Source organism: Tigriopus californicus, chromosome 3 (genome assembly GCF_007210705.1).
Source record: "Tigriopus californicus strain San Diego chromosome 3, Tcal_SD_v2.1, whole genome shotgun sequence".
NCBI classification, from domain to species: Eukaryota; Metazoa; Arthropoda; class Copepoda; order Harpacticoida; family Harpacticidae; genus Tigriopus; species Tigriopus californicus.
The window spans coordinates 7,892,982-7,907,916 of NC_081442.1; the positions used below are offsets into that span (position 1 = coordinate 7,892,982).

Here is a 14,935-nt window from a genome sequence, read left to right on the forward strand (position 1 = left end):
GTGTTAATTTATTGGTTATCCAATTCAACATTTCGTTGTATATTTTATTATAGAAATACATTTCCTTAAATCATTTTTCAAATTAGAAAGCATTTATCTATTTGAGATATTTGGAGTCTCGTTGAACGAGACCGGATGCAGGTGGCACGCGCAAGCGCTCTCATCATAAACACGGAACACTTGGTCATACGGCAGTCTCATTGAACTAGACTTATATCATGTATGAGACTAAAAGTCTTGTTGAACGAGACCGCCGCAGGTGGCACGCGCAAGCGCTCTCATCATAAACACGGAACACTTGGTCATACGGCAGTCTCATTGAACTAGACTTATATCATGTATGAGACTAGAGCCACTATAATAGAATGGCTCTATATGAGACTTAAAGTCGCATTGAACGAGACATCTATGCCGCGCGAGGCACAGCCAAGCATTAATTAAAAAATCATAATCAATAATTATATCTTAGCGAACAAAGCGAAAATAATAAAAAAAATGATGCCGCGCAAGGCGCAGTCGAGCATGGAAAATAGAAAAATAGTGAGATTTCACCAGGGATCCCCCTTGTGAAAAAAAGAAATGCTCTGGAACGCATATATGTATATATTACTGGCATCCATGCTCGAAATTCAACCATTGATCACTCCATTAACGGCTTGAGCTACGGTCTGGTAGCCTATGGTCCATTGGCGTTGACACCACGCCAAGAAAATGGGCCCATTGGTCTCCAACCAAAACATGCTTTGACGAAGACGCTCCATTATGTATTCACCCATTTGTATTAAATGAGGCCGGATGCCCACCCAAAACTCTATCAACTGAGGCTTTACTCGGAGCCAAGCGTCAATCAACAGACTCCGCAACCAAATGAGATGGGCCTTCAACTGATTCCCGTAAGCGCACGCCGTGGGACCCAGATTCTTATTCACGTAAGTGGACACGAGGTTCTGGCGGCGCCAAAATTCTTCTCGGGCCGACAGAGTGTTGGCCTTTAGACTCTGCCAATAGGGAGCGGCGATCTGTAAACCGCTCTGAAACGTGTCCTCGAGTTTCCGGCCCACTTGCATCACGGTCCCGTCGATGTCTTGACGAATGACGGGTAAGGCGCGTTCTATGTTCCGTTGGTCCAGTTTCCCGCCAGTGTAGATCCAGATCATGGAGATGCCCATAGCTAAACTAATGAACACGCAGGCCATTAACACCATGAAGAGGGAGTAACACCAGCCGCGGGGTGCATTGCGGGTGGAACTCGAACCGGTGGAGTGGGCGGCATGGCCATTGGCTTGGCCACCATCTCGCTCACGAGCTTGAGGACGTTCCATCTCGTGCGCATAATTGTCCCGGGCGTTTTGGGCCTGGTTTTCCTCCTTGCGGCGTTCTTTGGCCGCCTTCTTTTTAGCCCGCATTCGCTCGCGCTCCACGTCGGCTTGGGCTTGTCGGCGTTGCTCGGCTTGTTGCTCTTGGAGCGCATGCTTTTGCCGCTCCCGGTCAAGTTGACTTTGCATGCTTTGCAAAAGCACTACCACCTGCAAAAGGCCACCATTATTATTTTTTGATTGAGAACCTCATTCGTCGGACTGAATGGGAGCATTCATGGGACTGAATGATAGGATCTAAGTCCAACACGTCCTCCTGCTCCCTGCACCCACTTGTATTTGCTTTCATTTCAGCCAGAAACTAAAGCTCACTCACTCAGACCATACCATCCAGCCTCAGAGGGCGACTTAACACAATCGGGGCTCTCAATTTCTCTTGACATACACTCGTATCTGGAATTGATGGGGTCTCGGCCCAATCTTGACCAAGTATGGTTGAGGTAGGATGAAAGTACGAACCTTCTTGGCGCACATGGAGCAATCCGAGGCAGTGATGCAAGGTCCAGCGGCTTGCTGCAAGGCCGGCACGAGCGGGTTATGCTTGAGATCCAACCACTTGAGGTGCTTGAGTTGAGCTAAGCTGACCGGGAGGCGTTCCAGCTGGTTCGAGTATAAGTCCAAGTGGCGCAAATGGCGCAATTGGCCAAAGTACTCGGGCAACTCGTAGATCTGATTCTTACTCAGATCCAACTTGACCAGATGACTCAACATGACGAACGAATCCTGCCAAGAAAGAGGAGACAAGGATGCATCAATGAATGCTTCAACCACCTAATCCAAGGGCATCCATCCATGCATGCATGCATCCATCGACCCATCCATAGTGAATAATATGAACCAAACCAACGAATCAATGTATGAATGGACGAAGTGTGTGTGTGTGTCTGGTTGTCCTACGTACCGGCAAGGTTCGCAACTGGTTGTTGGACAAGTCCAGAGTCGTGCCTCGGGTCAAACCGCTCTGCAATCAAATCAAATCAAATCCCATTTACACATACTCCTCTCATCCTGCCACAAATTCGCGGCAAGAGCTATCTCTTCTGGGATGAATTCGGGGCGTGAACTCACGATGTCTTTTACGGGCACTTCTTGGAGCTGCATAAGACTCAAATCCAAGATATCGTCGTCCAACTTGTCACGCAACGGGTTTTTTCCGGAGGCGACGTGGGCCCCGCCCGTTCCGGAGGTTCCGTTCATGCTCTCGGCGGGATGAAGAGGGACCGTGGATCAATTACTCAAAGTGGATCGAGGGATGATGGGGCCAGCGAGGCGTTTTCACGTTTCGGCTTTTACGGGTTTCGAGTCTCAACTTAATGCTCTGCCAGACTGCCAGTGTGTATGTGTGTGTGTGCAGTCCACGAAAAAGTGATGATGACAGGCCAAAGTGGCAACGATCTATATCAACGAACGGTCTCCGTCGCTCTCGGTCGCTCCCGGTCGCTCCCTCCGTGGCTCTTTGCCTCTTTCCCTCAGTGCGCTTGCGAGAAGGGCATTGGAGAAGGGAGGCAGTCTCGCGCACAACCTCATACGTAGAGGGCGCTAGCCGTCAATGATGTGGAAACCTCACAGCCATCCTCGGGACGGCTTGAGGCCTATGGACAGCCAGGAGCCAGGGCCAGGACAGTGGGCGCGAAATTAGGCAGTGTTAAAAAGGTAACAACTCTTACTAACTCATTCGTCCTGCACAAGATCAAAATTTTTCAATCAAACAACAGCTGGCGATAGCATGTAGTGGATGGTAAACATGCTTGTGTTAGGGTATTTAGTGGAAGGTGTAGTCCTAGCTGCGTGGCAATTTTAATTTTTCCATTCTAAGTTTTGGGTTCATCTATGGCAATTTTTATTGAAACCTCTTTGCCATGTTGAGCCAGGCAGATTCACCAATAAGCTTTGTTGCCCATGGCAGATAATCCAATACTTACAGCCATATTTCGACAAAACGTTCTTTGTTCCCTCGCTTTTTTTTTAGCCCAACATGAAAACTTTTTGAACTATTTAACTTGAAACCCCATGTCATTGGCCTAAAATAGTGAAAGAAATGTCATGGGCATCAATAACGCACGAAATCTGAACAATCATTGCTTTGGCCGTTTTTCCAAGTGTTAAAATGCAATCTGTTTGTCCTCTTATGCTTGTGAACACAAGAGTAAAGACACCAAGTGCTCTTAAAATCAACATTAGAGTAAATTTGGGGCTTCATGATTCAACATGGAACATGGTTGCAATATGTTTGGAAATCATTGTGGACGGAATAAATAGTGAGGTAAGTCCAAAAACCAAAATAAACATCTTTTTTCAACTAAAAGTACTTTAATCTAACTGGGACCTTCCTTAGTTTGATATTTCAATAATGAGATACTATGAATATTGTTAGGGTTTCCTAGGGACCCTGGATGCTAGGGTCTCTAGGGCTTCCCTTTAGAATCAGCTTGTGCTCAGGCAAGTCAGCTTGAAACAAGACCAAAAAAATATCAGGGCACCCACACGCAGATGTCACGAAGGACCTTAATAATTGTTGGTCTTTTTAGATCTGCTTTGGGATGCCAAGACATGAGAACAAGTTCTTTCATTAGTCCAAAGAGTCACTTGTGAAATGGATGATAGAGCAAAATATATGAATAGCACTGAAAAAAAATGGCAACGTAATAGTTGAATTCTATACAAAAAGGAGCAGGTTTGTGTAATACCAAGCAAAATAACCTTGCCCTCTTCCCATAACAATGCAGCTCTTGGCGAGTCAAATTCACAGGGCAACCACGAAAAAAGTGTGACAACTTTAACTTTTTATATCATCAAAACTAAGAATCTTGCAGCATTGCATGAACTTCAAATTTGATAAGTAAACACAGATGTTTAAAGAAGCTTTCTAATACATTGCCAATAACCTCCCCTGAGTCTCACAACATCAAGTCTTCCATAAACTAAATGGCATGGTGGACAAATGCTGTCAGGATCAACGTCCGCCCAATCAGCTTCTAATACTTGTTTGAGGGGATCAACACTGGAGGATGATTTGACTCCAACCTTTCTCTCAAGAATGGGCTCTATGAAAAAACTTTGAGGTCTGGAGTTGAGAGGAAGGGAGCCAAAAATGTTTCCTGCCAGCCATGTGGCTTGGGGCCACATGGGACCACTTGTTGATCTTTTGACCTTCACACCATTGGGTATGAAGATGAGGGGTGGTTTGAGCCCATTGGGTGTCACATCATCCCACATCAAAACAGGGGCTAGTTTTTGGGCAATAAAATGTTGCTCTCTGGTTCTCAGAATGTTCTCCAGGTGTTTGCCCTAAACTTGGTTTTTGGTAGCATTGGAAATCACTTATATCTCAAGAATCTTCTAATCCGACCATATCACATAAAGATGTTTCCAAAATTTCATCCAATTGCAAAGCATCTTTGCTGTTTGCTCATTTTGAGGTTGCTCAGTTTTTCTGGATGCTGTTCCCTGCTTGATGAAGTTCGATTACTACTTCTTTGGATCCATGTTCTGGGGCTGATTTTGATCACATAGAATACCATATTTCTGTTCAAATCTCATGAAACGATTCCAAAACCCCTCTCCCCTGAAAAAGAGCATAACTTTTTACAGTTTAAGCGCTTGTAAAATTGCAAAAAGGCACTGTAAAATATTGCGAAATCTGTGCAAAAAGTGAGACTCATGGATTCATTGTGATATCAGTCTGAGCAAACATATCACGTCCATGGTATCGTGGAACAAGTTAAGGGCGATATTCACCACTTTGGCAATACTCGCTGGGAATGATCGATTGAACAACAAATAGACCGGTCAGTGGTCATGTCGCTGAGCATGATATTTTATATTGAATTAGTTTATAAAGGGTATGAACCTTCGTGGCAACTTCATCTGGTTTTAGCGTGACGGAATTATGTGTCATGGACAAGGATTGGGACATCATGATCATTATGAGGCAGATAAAACTACCACTGATTGACCAGGAGAAGAAAATAAATGGCGCCACGACCGCGTAAATACAGTTTCTCGTCACGTCAATTCGGACCCGCTCTCGAACAGAATCACCGTACATATCAATATAAAGAGTCATTAGAACGGAAATAAAACTCAGGCTTAACCGTCACTTTAGCATGGCAGGGGTGACCTTGGACTGGAACTCACGTTCAAGTGATTTTCAAGTGATTCAAAATGCTAATTTATATTCTCGCTCCACTGAAGAAAGTCACTTATAAATAGGACCTAACCTTCCAATAGCAGCTAATTCTTTATTCGACTAGGTCCAAGCAGTAAGTTTTAGCCTAGCAATTTCGGAATTTGTTGGTCGGCTTCCTGGACGAGCTTTGACCCAATTTGGTCACGCTTATGGATGGGGGCTTCTTCAAGTTTGGCGGTATTTCTTTCCTACTTTGTGACCTGTGACTTGCCTTGTGACTTGACTGACTTGTGGTGAATTTGGATCTTGGCTTGCTCGTGTTGTTCCCAATTGAGCCCTATTGTGTTCTCTCTGAGTGATCCCAACTTATCCATCATGAGTGTGTCCTCAATGGATCGCGATCAAAGGCTCCGCGAGCTCCAACGTCTGTACGTGGACGTCCTGGACGATGCGGGTCAAGAGGGCCTCTTCCACGGTCAGATCACCGCCATGATGGCCAACGGTGGGCGTCGTCTCTCGCTCAACGTCAACGATCTGCGTCGGCAAGCGCCCGAACGCTGTCTAGCGCTGTTGAAGGGCGGTTCGGTGGCCGATGAGCTGGTGGCCGTGCAACGGGCCTTGGCCGAGGTGGTGGCCTCCACCGATGCCGATTACCTCAAAGGCCAGGCCCATCCGGAGTTGTTCGTGGGCCTGGCTGGGTCATTTGGCTCGCAGCATGTGACTCCGCGCGGCTTGACGGCCCGCTGGGTGCACAAGATGGTGTGCGTGGAGGGCATTGTGACCAAATGCTCGTTGGTGGCGCCCAAGGTTCAACGCTCGGTCCATTATTGTCCGGCCACGCAAAAGCGCATGGAGCGCACCTACGCCGATTTGACCTCTTTGGAGGCCTTCCCCAGTTCGGCCGCCTATCCCACGCAGGATGAGGACGGCAACCCGCTGGAGACCGAGTTCGGCTTGTCCTCGTACATGAACCACCAATCGCTGACCATTCAGGAGGCGCCGGAATCCGCGCCTACCGGACAGTTGCCCCGCTCGGTGGATGTGTTGTGCGATCACGATCTGGTAGATCGATGCAAGCCCGGCGATCGCCTTCAGGTGGTGGGCTACTATCGATGTTTGCCGGCCAAACAAGGCGGGTACACGGCCGGTACGTTTCGTTGCGTCCTGATTGCCAATAATATCCTCGTGCAAGACGCCGAAGCCGAGATGGATCTGTCCGCTAAGGACGTCCAGGACTGTCAACGTATTGGTCGACAACGCAAGGATATTTTCACCCTTTTGGCCGAATCCATGGCGCCTACTATCCATGGCCACGCCTACGTCAAGCAGGCCCTGCTGTGCATGCTGCTAGGTGGTATTGAGAAACACTTACCCAATGGCTCGCGCTTGCGTGGGGATATCAATATCCTGCTGATCGGCGACCCGAGTGTGGCCAAATCCCAGATGCTCCGCTATGTCATGAATATTTGTCCCCGCGCCATTTGCACCACGGGTCGGGGCTCGTCTGGCGTGGGTCTGACTGCGTCTGTGACCACCGATGGGGAGACTAATGAGCGACGACTCGAGGCCGGAGCCATGGTCTTGGCTGATCGTGGAATCGTCTGCATTGACGAATTTGACAAGATGAGTGACATGGATCGGACGGCCATTCATGAGGTCATGGAACAGGGCCGCGTGACCATTTCTAAGGCCGGCATTCACGCTCAGCTGAATGCCCGTTGCTCGGTCTTGGCCGCTGCCAATCCCGTCTATGGTCGATACGATCCTTTCCGCTCCCCCATGGAAAATATTGGCCTGCAAGACTCGCTGTTGTCTCGGTTTGATTTGCTTTTCATTCTATTGGACACCACCGACATCGACTCGGACACCATGATTGCCAACCACGTGGTGCACACCCACCAATATCGGGATAGCCACGAGGAAGCCGGAGCCATCACCACCGGAGGTTTCAGCCTCAGCGGCTTGGACACAAATCGGAGTGAGTCGCGTGAAGCTCATGGCATTTGGGAGACCCGCCATGGACTAAACAAAAAGAGCAAGAAGGTGCTCTCGAAATCATTCCTCCAGAAGTACATCCAAGTGGCCAAAAAGATCCAACCTGTGCTCTCCTCTGAGGCTTGTGAGCTCATTGGAGAAGAGTACTCCCGTCTTCGAGCTCAAGACAATTCGCACGAAGATAAGGCCCGGACTCAGCCGATCACCGCTCGATGTTTGGAGACCATGATTCGTTTATCCACCGCTCACGCCAAGGCCCGTCTGTCGAAAGTGGTGGAGAAGAAGGATGCCTTGAAAGTTATTGAGCTCCTCCAATATGCCTGCTTCCAAAAGATCCTGGAGCGTGAGCCCAAGAAACGTCGCGCCAATGAGGACGGGGATGATGACGAAGCCGAGTCCGAAGAAGAAATGGACGACCAAGAATCTGTCGATCCCAACGCTCAACCCGAAACTGAAACGCCCGACGCTCAAGAGCCCGCACCCAAACGCGCCAAGCCCACGGTCAACATCGACGAATCGGCCATGACTAAGTTTAAAGAAGACCTATTCAACATTTTTGGCATGAGCCAGGAGATCCCCATGCCCGAGGTGCAGGACAAGTTGAGGGACAAATACTCCCTCAAAGATGTGGAGGCCATGCTGAAGAACCTCGAAGACGAGAACAAAGTCATGGTGGCTTCGAACGTCTTATATTTGATTTAGATTGACGTTTAAGCTCCGCCTTGACAAACTTGTATATGAACCCGGACATATTAATAAACATATCTTAAACCAGTGTACTCATTCAGTTTCAATAGTTTTGTTCAATCTCGTTATGCCCTATCATACGACAAGTAGATAAATCGTCGTTCAGGGAAGAAAAAAAAATAAGACATATAGGGAGGGGAGAGCCCCGAAAAGGTGGGATAGTTCATTTGTGCGTCGGCCAGAGAGTGCCGATAGGTCTCACATTCGCCTCGGTATCTCAAAAACTCATGGGCCAATGTTAGCCCCAACAATCCCATTTCAGCTCTGAAATGAGTACGGTTATCATAACACCACTCCCTAACCCTCAAGCCGACCCTTTTGTAGCCCCTAAACCAATATTAGGACGCAACCCACAATCGGGGAGCTCTTTTCTGGCGCCATTGTTCAGCTAGTCCTTGGTCACGTTGACCGCCGCCCGAGCCAGAGTCGCGTCGCCGCCCTCCTCAGATAACTCTGAGCTCCGTCCGTGATCGGATCATATTTGGACCAGGACCATTTACTCTGGGATATCGGTTCTTATCTTCAGTACGAAATAACCTGTGTCATCGGATTGGGCTCCTAGACCGATCCCGACATCCGATTTCAGCCAGTGAACGATTCATCTGCCATCCTCGCATTCGTTTATTTCATAGAGTGGAGCGTCCGTGTTGCGGATCGCTTGCGATCGAGCGTCTTAAAGTGGATGGATGGGGTTCTCGCAACCTCCTCTGGCCTCCTCTTACTCCTCCTGACTTCTAGATCTTCTTTTTTTCCCTCCTTCTTTCCTTGCTTCCTTCCTTCCTTCAGTCGCCCTCTCACGTTCATTCGATCGTATGTACGAGTACGTACACATTCGAACTAGTGGACAGTCGTCCCCAAAGAGCATTGTCGTTGTCGTCGTTGCCGTCGTTGCCGTCGTCGTGTTCCTCTTTCAATCACATTTTACTGGACCAACGCAACTGAATTGAACATCGAGGTGAGTGTAAGAGCCTCCTGGCTATTTGTTTCTTTTTCCATCACATCTTTATCATCAATATCATCGTCATAGTATTGTCATCTTTCTAGGGTGAGATTGCTCCTAATCGTGGCAAGCTACTGTACACTTATCAACAGGGAAATACTGTTTGTTGGTCCCAACCAAAATGCTCTCGGTTCCTGAAGGGGTTTCGCCGCCTCTGGTGGCCAAATTAGAGGCCATTCAAAAGGATATTCGGGTTTTACTCCACAACTTCAAGGTAATGGATGAAACACCATACACAGTCTTGAGCTGGCATAACGTATGTGTATGTACTGATGGTGTTCGTCTTCTTGCAGATTTTGAAAGGTCGAGTTCAATCGGAACCTGAGGTAGGAAACAAGCCATGGGTGGAACATTCTGCATAAAAACATTGTTGTAGTTCATTCACGTGGGTGGTTTTTTTTTCTCTTTTTTTCATTATCAATCATGGTATCAGAACTCGATTCACTCGGAGCGCCTGGAAATCGTCAGACATTACCTGTACCAACGCAACGATCAGCAGGTAACTGTAACAAAGTCATGATAAGAAACGCTTTTGGGTCATAGTTCCTAACTAACGCATACACCCCTTAGAAACCCATTTTGGCTAAAATCCGATCGGAAGTGGCCCAACTCTATGGAAATGTCGGTAAATCCAAAGGTGTCCAACCGAAATCTGCCCCCACCGAAGCTGATATCCGGCATGGGGAGGAGGCGATTCCATCGGGCCAGGCCAAACCCTCGAAAGAGGTCTTGGACAAACGAGCCTCCATGTTGAAACGAATGGCCTTGGTTCGGCAACAAAAGAAACGCCGAAAACGCCGAGCTGCGCGCCCAATCAAAACGCCACGATCCCCGAGTCCGGTCCAAGTCGAGGAAGATCATTGGTCCAAGGTCAAGGATCCAATGGCTGAGTTGGGCCCCGAACAGTTTCCGGCACATGTAGCCCATTTGGACAAATTTCAAGTAGATTTGCAAGTCAAACCCGAAGATTTAGCCGAAGAACCGGATCCGATTTTTCCGCAACAACTGACTTTGAACGACACCACTGATCAGAATGCCTTTATGCTCAATTTAGGGCTCTTGACAGGACCAGATCTGACCAAGGTCGAGACACATCGGGATAGTGTCTTGGGCCGGAAACGAGATATCAGGGATCGGACCTATGTCCCCGAATTCACCGAGGTAAGAACCCAAGGGGATGCTTGTTTGTGTTTCTGCTTTAGACACTGTCAATTCATCAATTCGTTGCGTCCCGTAGAAGAAGCATCGCGAATCTTATCGGTGGCTAAATGCCACTAACGATATCAATTCCCCGCCTCTTCTTCGCAAACGGCGTAGAAACGTACTTCCCATCGACATACCCGTGAAACGAGGACGGCCACGCAATGTGGCTAGCAGCACTCAGCCTTCGCCGCCCGACTCAACAGCTTCCTTGTCACGCCCTGACACGCCTGTCAATGGGAAAGACGAGGAGGAGAATAGTAATGGTAGTAATCCTGGTGTGGTTGATAGCGGGTCTGCAGCCAATCCTACCTCTGCAGAAACAGCGATCAGTATCGACGCCACAGAAACGGACATTGATTCGGCTCAAAAAGATATGTCGGCCGGGAAAGAGGTTTTAATCACGGAAGAGATCAAGGAGTGTTCTTCGCGTCCAATGGCACCTGAATTGGCCGAACATTCGGGCAACGATAGCAAGCCAGAGCCGGTAATCAAGACCCCCAACGAGCTTGGGAAGCGAGAAAGAAGTAAGAGAGAGTGTTAATTGAATATTGTTTTTGAACATCTCAAACTAAAATCGAATATTTTGTTCATAGTTCGTCGTTCCAAGTTTGCCAAGGTTCGGGCTTCCATGGAGACGGAATTGGAGAAATTAGAAGATAGATACTCGGAACTGTGTTCCATTTTGGACGGGAACAAATTCACCGTGGCCACGAGGAAAGAGAGAGGTCGAATTAATGATATGATAAAGGAGAAGGAAGACGTCTCGATGCAAATGCAAAAAATCAAGCATGTTCTCCATCACAATATTATCTAGGGCAGTTCTTCGTCATCCTTTGTGAATATTTACCCTTTTATGTTCAATGTGTGAACGCGAAATACCCATTATTCATCATCATTTACTGATCAAATGTGACAATCATGATACTAAAAAGTTCAAACAATGAAAAAAGGGTAAAGAACTTATCATCCATGTTTGGTAAATAAATTCAAATTAACATGAATCTCCTATGTAAAAGAATAATCATTTCCATATCATAATTGTATAGGGTGACACAACAAATAGTACATATTTATTCATGATTTTACGGAAGAGGTAAAAGAAAAATTTAGAGTATCGGTTAAAAATTACATTTGTTTTTTTTGCGGACTTCCTTACCACTATCTGGATTGGAATCCCAGCAGTTCAAGACGAGAGGATGATTCATTTTACTTGACTTTTATTCATATATATCATTTGATCGACCAACGAATTGGAGTTGGCTGATCTGGCTAACCCTTGAATATAAAGTTGATCAGGAATTTTAGTCAAAAACTTGTCCAAGTCTGACTTAAATCCTGCTACTGGATCAACGCCTACATAAGCCCTACGAATATTTGAGGGCAGCAAATTGAACAATGAAGGAGCCCGAGAAAGAATAGAGTTGGACTTCATTGTTTTAACTAGCCTGGATTCTCGAAGACTTGAAGGGGCTCTCAAAACACACATTAAGCCTCTACGGTCACTAGAATTGACCCTAAATCCTGGGTTGGGACAAAGCTCATGAATGCTTTTGAAAACGTACAATATCAGATACTTTTCGTACCTTCTCTGAACAATGTACAATCCCAACCTTTCTAACCTCTCCCAATACGAGAGACCTCTCATATCCTCAATGTTCCTAGTAAAACATCTTTGGACTTTTTCGACCTTTTGCAAACCTGCTGAATTCATTGGAGCCCAAATGGGTGAATGAAGCAGTTTCAAGATGCGGCTGAACAATCGACTTGTACAGAGTTAGCATCGTGATACTATCTCTGGACTTAAACGTGCGATATATCCAACCACATGTTTGAAAAGCCTTACCAACTTTCAACTGGATATGCTCATCGAACTTTCCATTATCTTGGAGGACTACGCCTAAATCCTTCATGGATGAGACCTGCTTAATGCCCTTACTTTCATCATCTAATAGTGCAATGTCTAATGGCGTCGACCCAAAAGTCATTGAGCGGAATTTCATTCCATTCAGTGCCATGTTACTCGAAGCAATCCAGGAGTAGATTTGGTCTAGGACCTCTAACAGACAACCAGAGTTCTGACCATTCCTACCAAATACCAATTTTGTATCATCAGCATAAGAAGAGATACTGACATTACTATTACCAAGCTTCTGAAGCGGAGCAATGAAGATAATGAAAAGGAGAGGACCCAAAATGGAGCCAAGAGGGCCGCCCGACTTGACATCATGTATGTCACTAAGGGATCCCTCTTTGAAAATTGGAACAATATGAACTACCTTCAGAGAAGAGGGGAACTTGCCCTGGTCCAAGATGCAAAGCATCAAGTACGAGAAAACAGGAGCAAGAACCTGTGAGCATCTCATCAGAAACTGAGATGTCACCCAATCAGGGCCAGGGGAGCTCGAGAGTCTCAAGTCCCTGATGGCCTCTAAAGCATCCTGATCTGTGACTACGAGATCATCTACATGCTCAACTTGACAAGCCTTGACAGTACCAACAAACTCATCAATAGGGCAATGGACTGTTGCTCCTAAACTCAGTGGAGTTGAAAACACACCAGAGAACTGATCTCCAAGTATGTTGGCCATAGTCTCTACATTGTCTATGGCTTCCCCATCGACCCTAAAAGGCCCTACAGGGTGTTTGATCTTTCTCTTAGAGTTTGCATAAGAGAAAAAAGCCTTCGGATTCGACCTCACCTCTTGAACAACTCTACTTTCCTTTTTCAACTGATCTGTCTCAATGGAGGCCTTAATTCTACCTTGGATTAAACCCAACTTTCTTTGAAGGCTAGCCACAACTACTGGATTCAAATTGCTCTGGAGCCTTTTTGCTAGTTTGCAACTCCTTTTAAACAATTGCTTCCTATACTTCGGAATTTTGGACTCTGCCCCGCCATGCGCAACACATTCAGAGATTGCTAGAGTGGAACAGACGTCCCCAAAAACTAGAATCATTTTGTCGAAGGCTACATCTATGGACGGTTCCTTTTTCGGCATTGAAATGAGATCAAGGTCCCCTAACCTTTCTATAATCAACGGCCAATGTTCATCTTTGAACTTGAACTTAGGCAGACCGACATTTTTGACCGGTCTTACTCTAAGGCACTCTAGGTCGACCATATCTCGAGAACATGATGATCTGACAGATTACTGGGTGTCACATGGACATACTGGATCAGATCAGGGTCATTGGAAAAAACAAGTCAAGAACGCTATTCGCTCTGGTGGCTACACCAACATGCTGAGAGAAATTGCGTAAGATCGCAAACTCCTCCAGCTTTTCGAACAACTGAGACGTCGATTTCGATGCGGGAATATACTCCTCTGGACTACCCTCCCACTCTACAACGCTAGCCGGAAAATTGAAGTCCCCTACAAAGACAACCTTTGAGCAAACTGATTGGTCCAACTCATTTCCTATGAATTTGAGAGCTGGCAAGAACGAGCTTACTGAACAAGAGGGGGGCCCATATATTGTCGCAATGGACAGATCAAGACCTTGAAGATGACAAACTAAGACCTCTACTTCTCTATTTGACATTTTTACATGACTAATGCGCAGGTCATTTCTAACATATAGACATACGCCCCCATGCGGAAAAATGGGATTGTCAGGGCGTACTCTATCACATCGAACTAAATGAAACCAGCCATTGCTGCCTCTTCATCTAAGACCCCTGGTCGAAGCCAAGTTTATGTCATAGAAATGAACGAGACCTGCATATCTAAAGCTAGTTCCTCAAGAACCTTGATCTTTGCGCCGTCTTTTTTGGAAATAAGACAATGCACATTCAAATAAAGCCCTTTTATGGGCAGATAGCCCTTCGATGGACTAGGGCTATCAAATCTTTGACTAGGCTCTCTAACCTTAAAAAATCCTGTTTTTGGACAAAACTAATCTTAGGTGGAGGATAAGAGAACCTTTGAGGAGAGGGTAAAAGGGGAGGAGAAGAGGGAGAAGGAACTCTGGCCGCCACCTGAGCATACGATCTAAGAGATGCGTGGGGGGCTCATGGCGACCAGAGGGGGGCCTAGGGCTACAAAGTTTGGGCAGAAGAGAGGTTAAAGGAATTGAGGGTGAGATCGTAGAAGAGGGAGGGGAACAAGGGGAGGGAAATAGCGAAGGAGAGAGGACAGGGGTGGGGTAAGTCTGTTGAGAGACTTGACAATGAGGTTGAGACAACTGCTGTCTCTTCCTCGTAGTGCCCCTGAGATGGGTCTTTGTGCATTTGAAATTGAGGCATACCTTGTGCCTCAAAGATCTCATGCACAAAAACTCTCTAAGTTTGGGACACCATTCTGGGTGAGCCAGTCTACACCCTTTGCCTGCCTTTTTGCATCTCTGTCGTTTATGGACATTGCAAATCTCAAGAGCAGTCTCTACTATGCTCTCACTCATTCTGACCTCTGTGACCTCTTTGACTACAAGGGGCATTTCTGTCAAATCAAGAGTGTCAGTGCCTGTGTCCCTTTTGCCAACATT

General features: G+C 46.6%; 3 protein-coding genes across 4 annotated transcripts; 2 read left to right on the forward strand and 1 right to left on the reverse strand.

Annotated features, from left to right (window-relative positions):
- Nucleotides 1–585: 585 nt before the first annotated feature.
- LOC131877432 (leucine-rich repeat-containing protein 59-like) lies at nt 586–2,843 on the reverse strand. Its single transcript, XM_059223094.1, has 4 exons — nt 2,445–2,843; nt 2,278–2,337; nt 1,836–2,099; nt 586–1,526 (listed from the first exon to the last, which is right to left on the reverse strand). Exons 1-4 carry the CDS (start codon nt 2,571–2,573, stop codon nt 630–632), a joined length of 1,350 nt encoding a protein of 449 aa, XP_059079077.1. The 5' UTR covers nt 2,574–2,843; the 3' UTR covers nt 586–629.
- Nucleotides 2,844–5,717: 2,874 nt separating this feature from the next.
- On the forward strand, nt 5,718–8,279 carry LOC131877430 (DNA replication licensing factor MCM3-like). Its single transcript, XM_059223091.1, has one exon. It carries the CDS (start codon nt 5,881–5,883, stop codon nt 8,200–8,202), a length of 2,322 nt encoding a protein of 773 aa, XP_059079074.1. The 5' UTR covers nt 5,718–5,880; the 3' UTR covers nt 8,203–8,279.
- A 398-nt stretch (nt 8,280–8,677) lies between these two features.
- On the forward strand, nt 8,678–11,451 carry LOC131877431 (uncharacterized). Of its 2 annotated transcripts, none has more exons than XM_059223093.1 (7): nt 8,678–9,202; nt 9,275–9,461; nt 9,541–9,573; nt 9,681–9,746; nt 9,818–10,408; nt 10,485–10,974; nt 11,044–11,451. In XM_059223093.1, exons 2-7 carry the CDS (start codon nt 9,369–9,371, stop codon nt 11,262–11,264), a joined length of 1,494 nt encoding a protein of 497 aa, XP_059079076.1. In that variant the 5' UTR covers nt 8,678–9,202; nt 9,275–9,368; the 3' UTR covers nt 11,265–11,451. The 2 variants fall into 2 exon arrangements, with proteins under 2 accessions (XP_059079076.1, XP_059079075.1); XM_059223092.1 differs by having other exon boundaries at nt 9,292–9,461.
- Nucleotides 11,452–14,935: the final 3,484 nt, after the last annotated feature.

Bases quoted from the DNA above. Each gene is read 5' to 3' on its own strand.
- LOC131877432 (XM_059223094.1), bottom strand. From the start codon at position 2,573: ATGAACGGAACCTCCGGAACGGGCGGGGCCCACGTCGCCTCCGGAAAA. The intron at 2,338-2,444 runs GTGAGTTCACGC...ATTTGATTGCAG, and splicing joins AAGTGCCCGTAAAAGACATC to AGCGGTTTGACCCGAGGCAC. The intron at 2,100-2,277 runs GTACGTAGGACA...CTTTCTTGGCAG, and splicing joins ACCAGTTGCGAACCTTGCCG to GATTCGTTCGTCATGTTGAG.
- LOC131877430 (XM_059223091.1), top strand. From the start codon at position 5,881: ATGAGTGTGTCCTCAATGGATCGCGATCAAAGGCTCCGCGAGCTCCAA.
- LOC131877431 (XM_059223093.1), top strand. From the start codon at position 9,369: ATGCTCTCGGTTCCTGAAGGGGTTTCGCCGCCTCTGGTGGCCAAATTA. The intron at 9,574-9,680 runs GTAGGAAACAAG...TCATGGTATCAG, and splicing joins GAGTTCAATCGGAACCTGAG to AACTCGATTCACTCGGAGCG. The intron at 10,409-10,484 runs GTAAGAACCCAA...TGCGTCCCGTAG, and splicing joins ATGTCCCCGAATTCACCGAG to AAGAAGCATCGCGAATCTTA.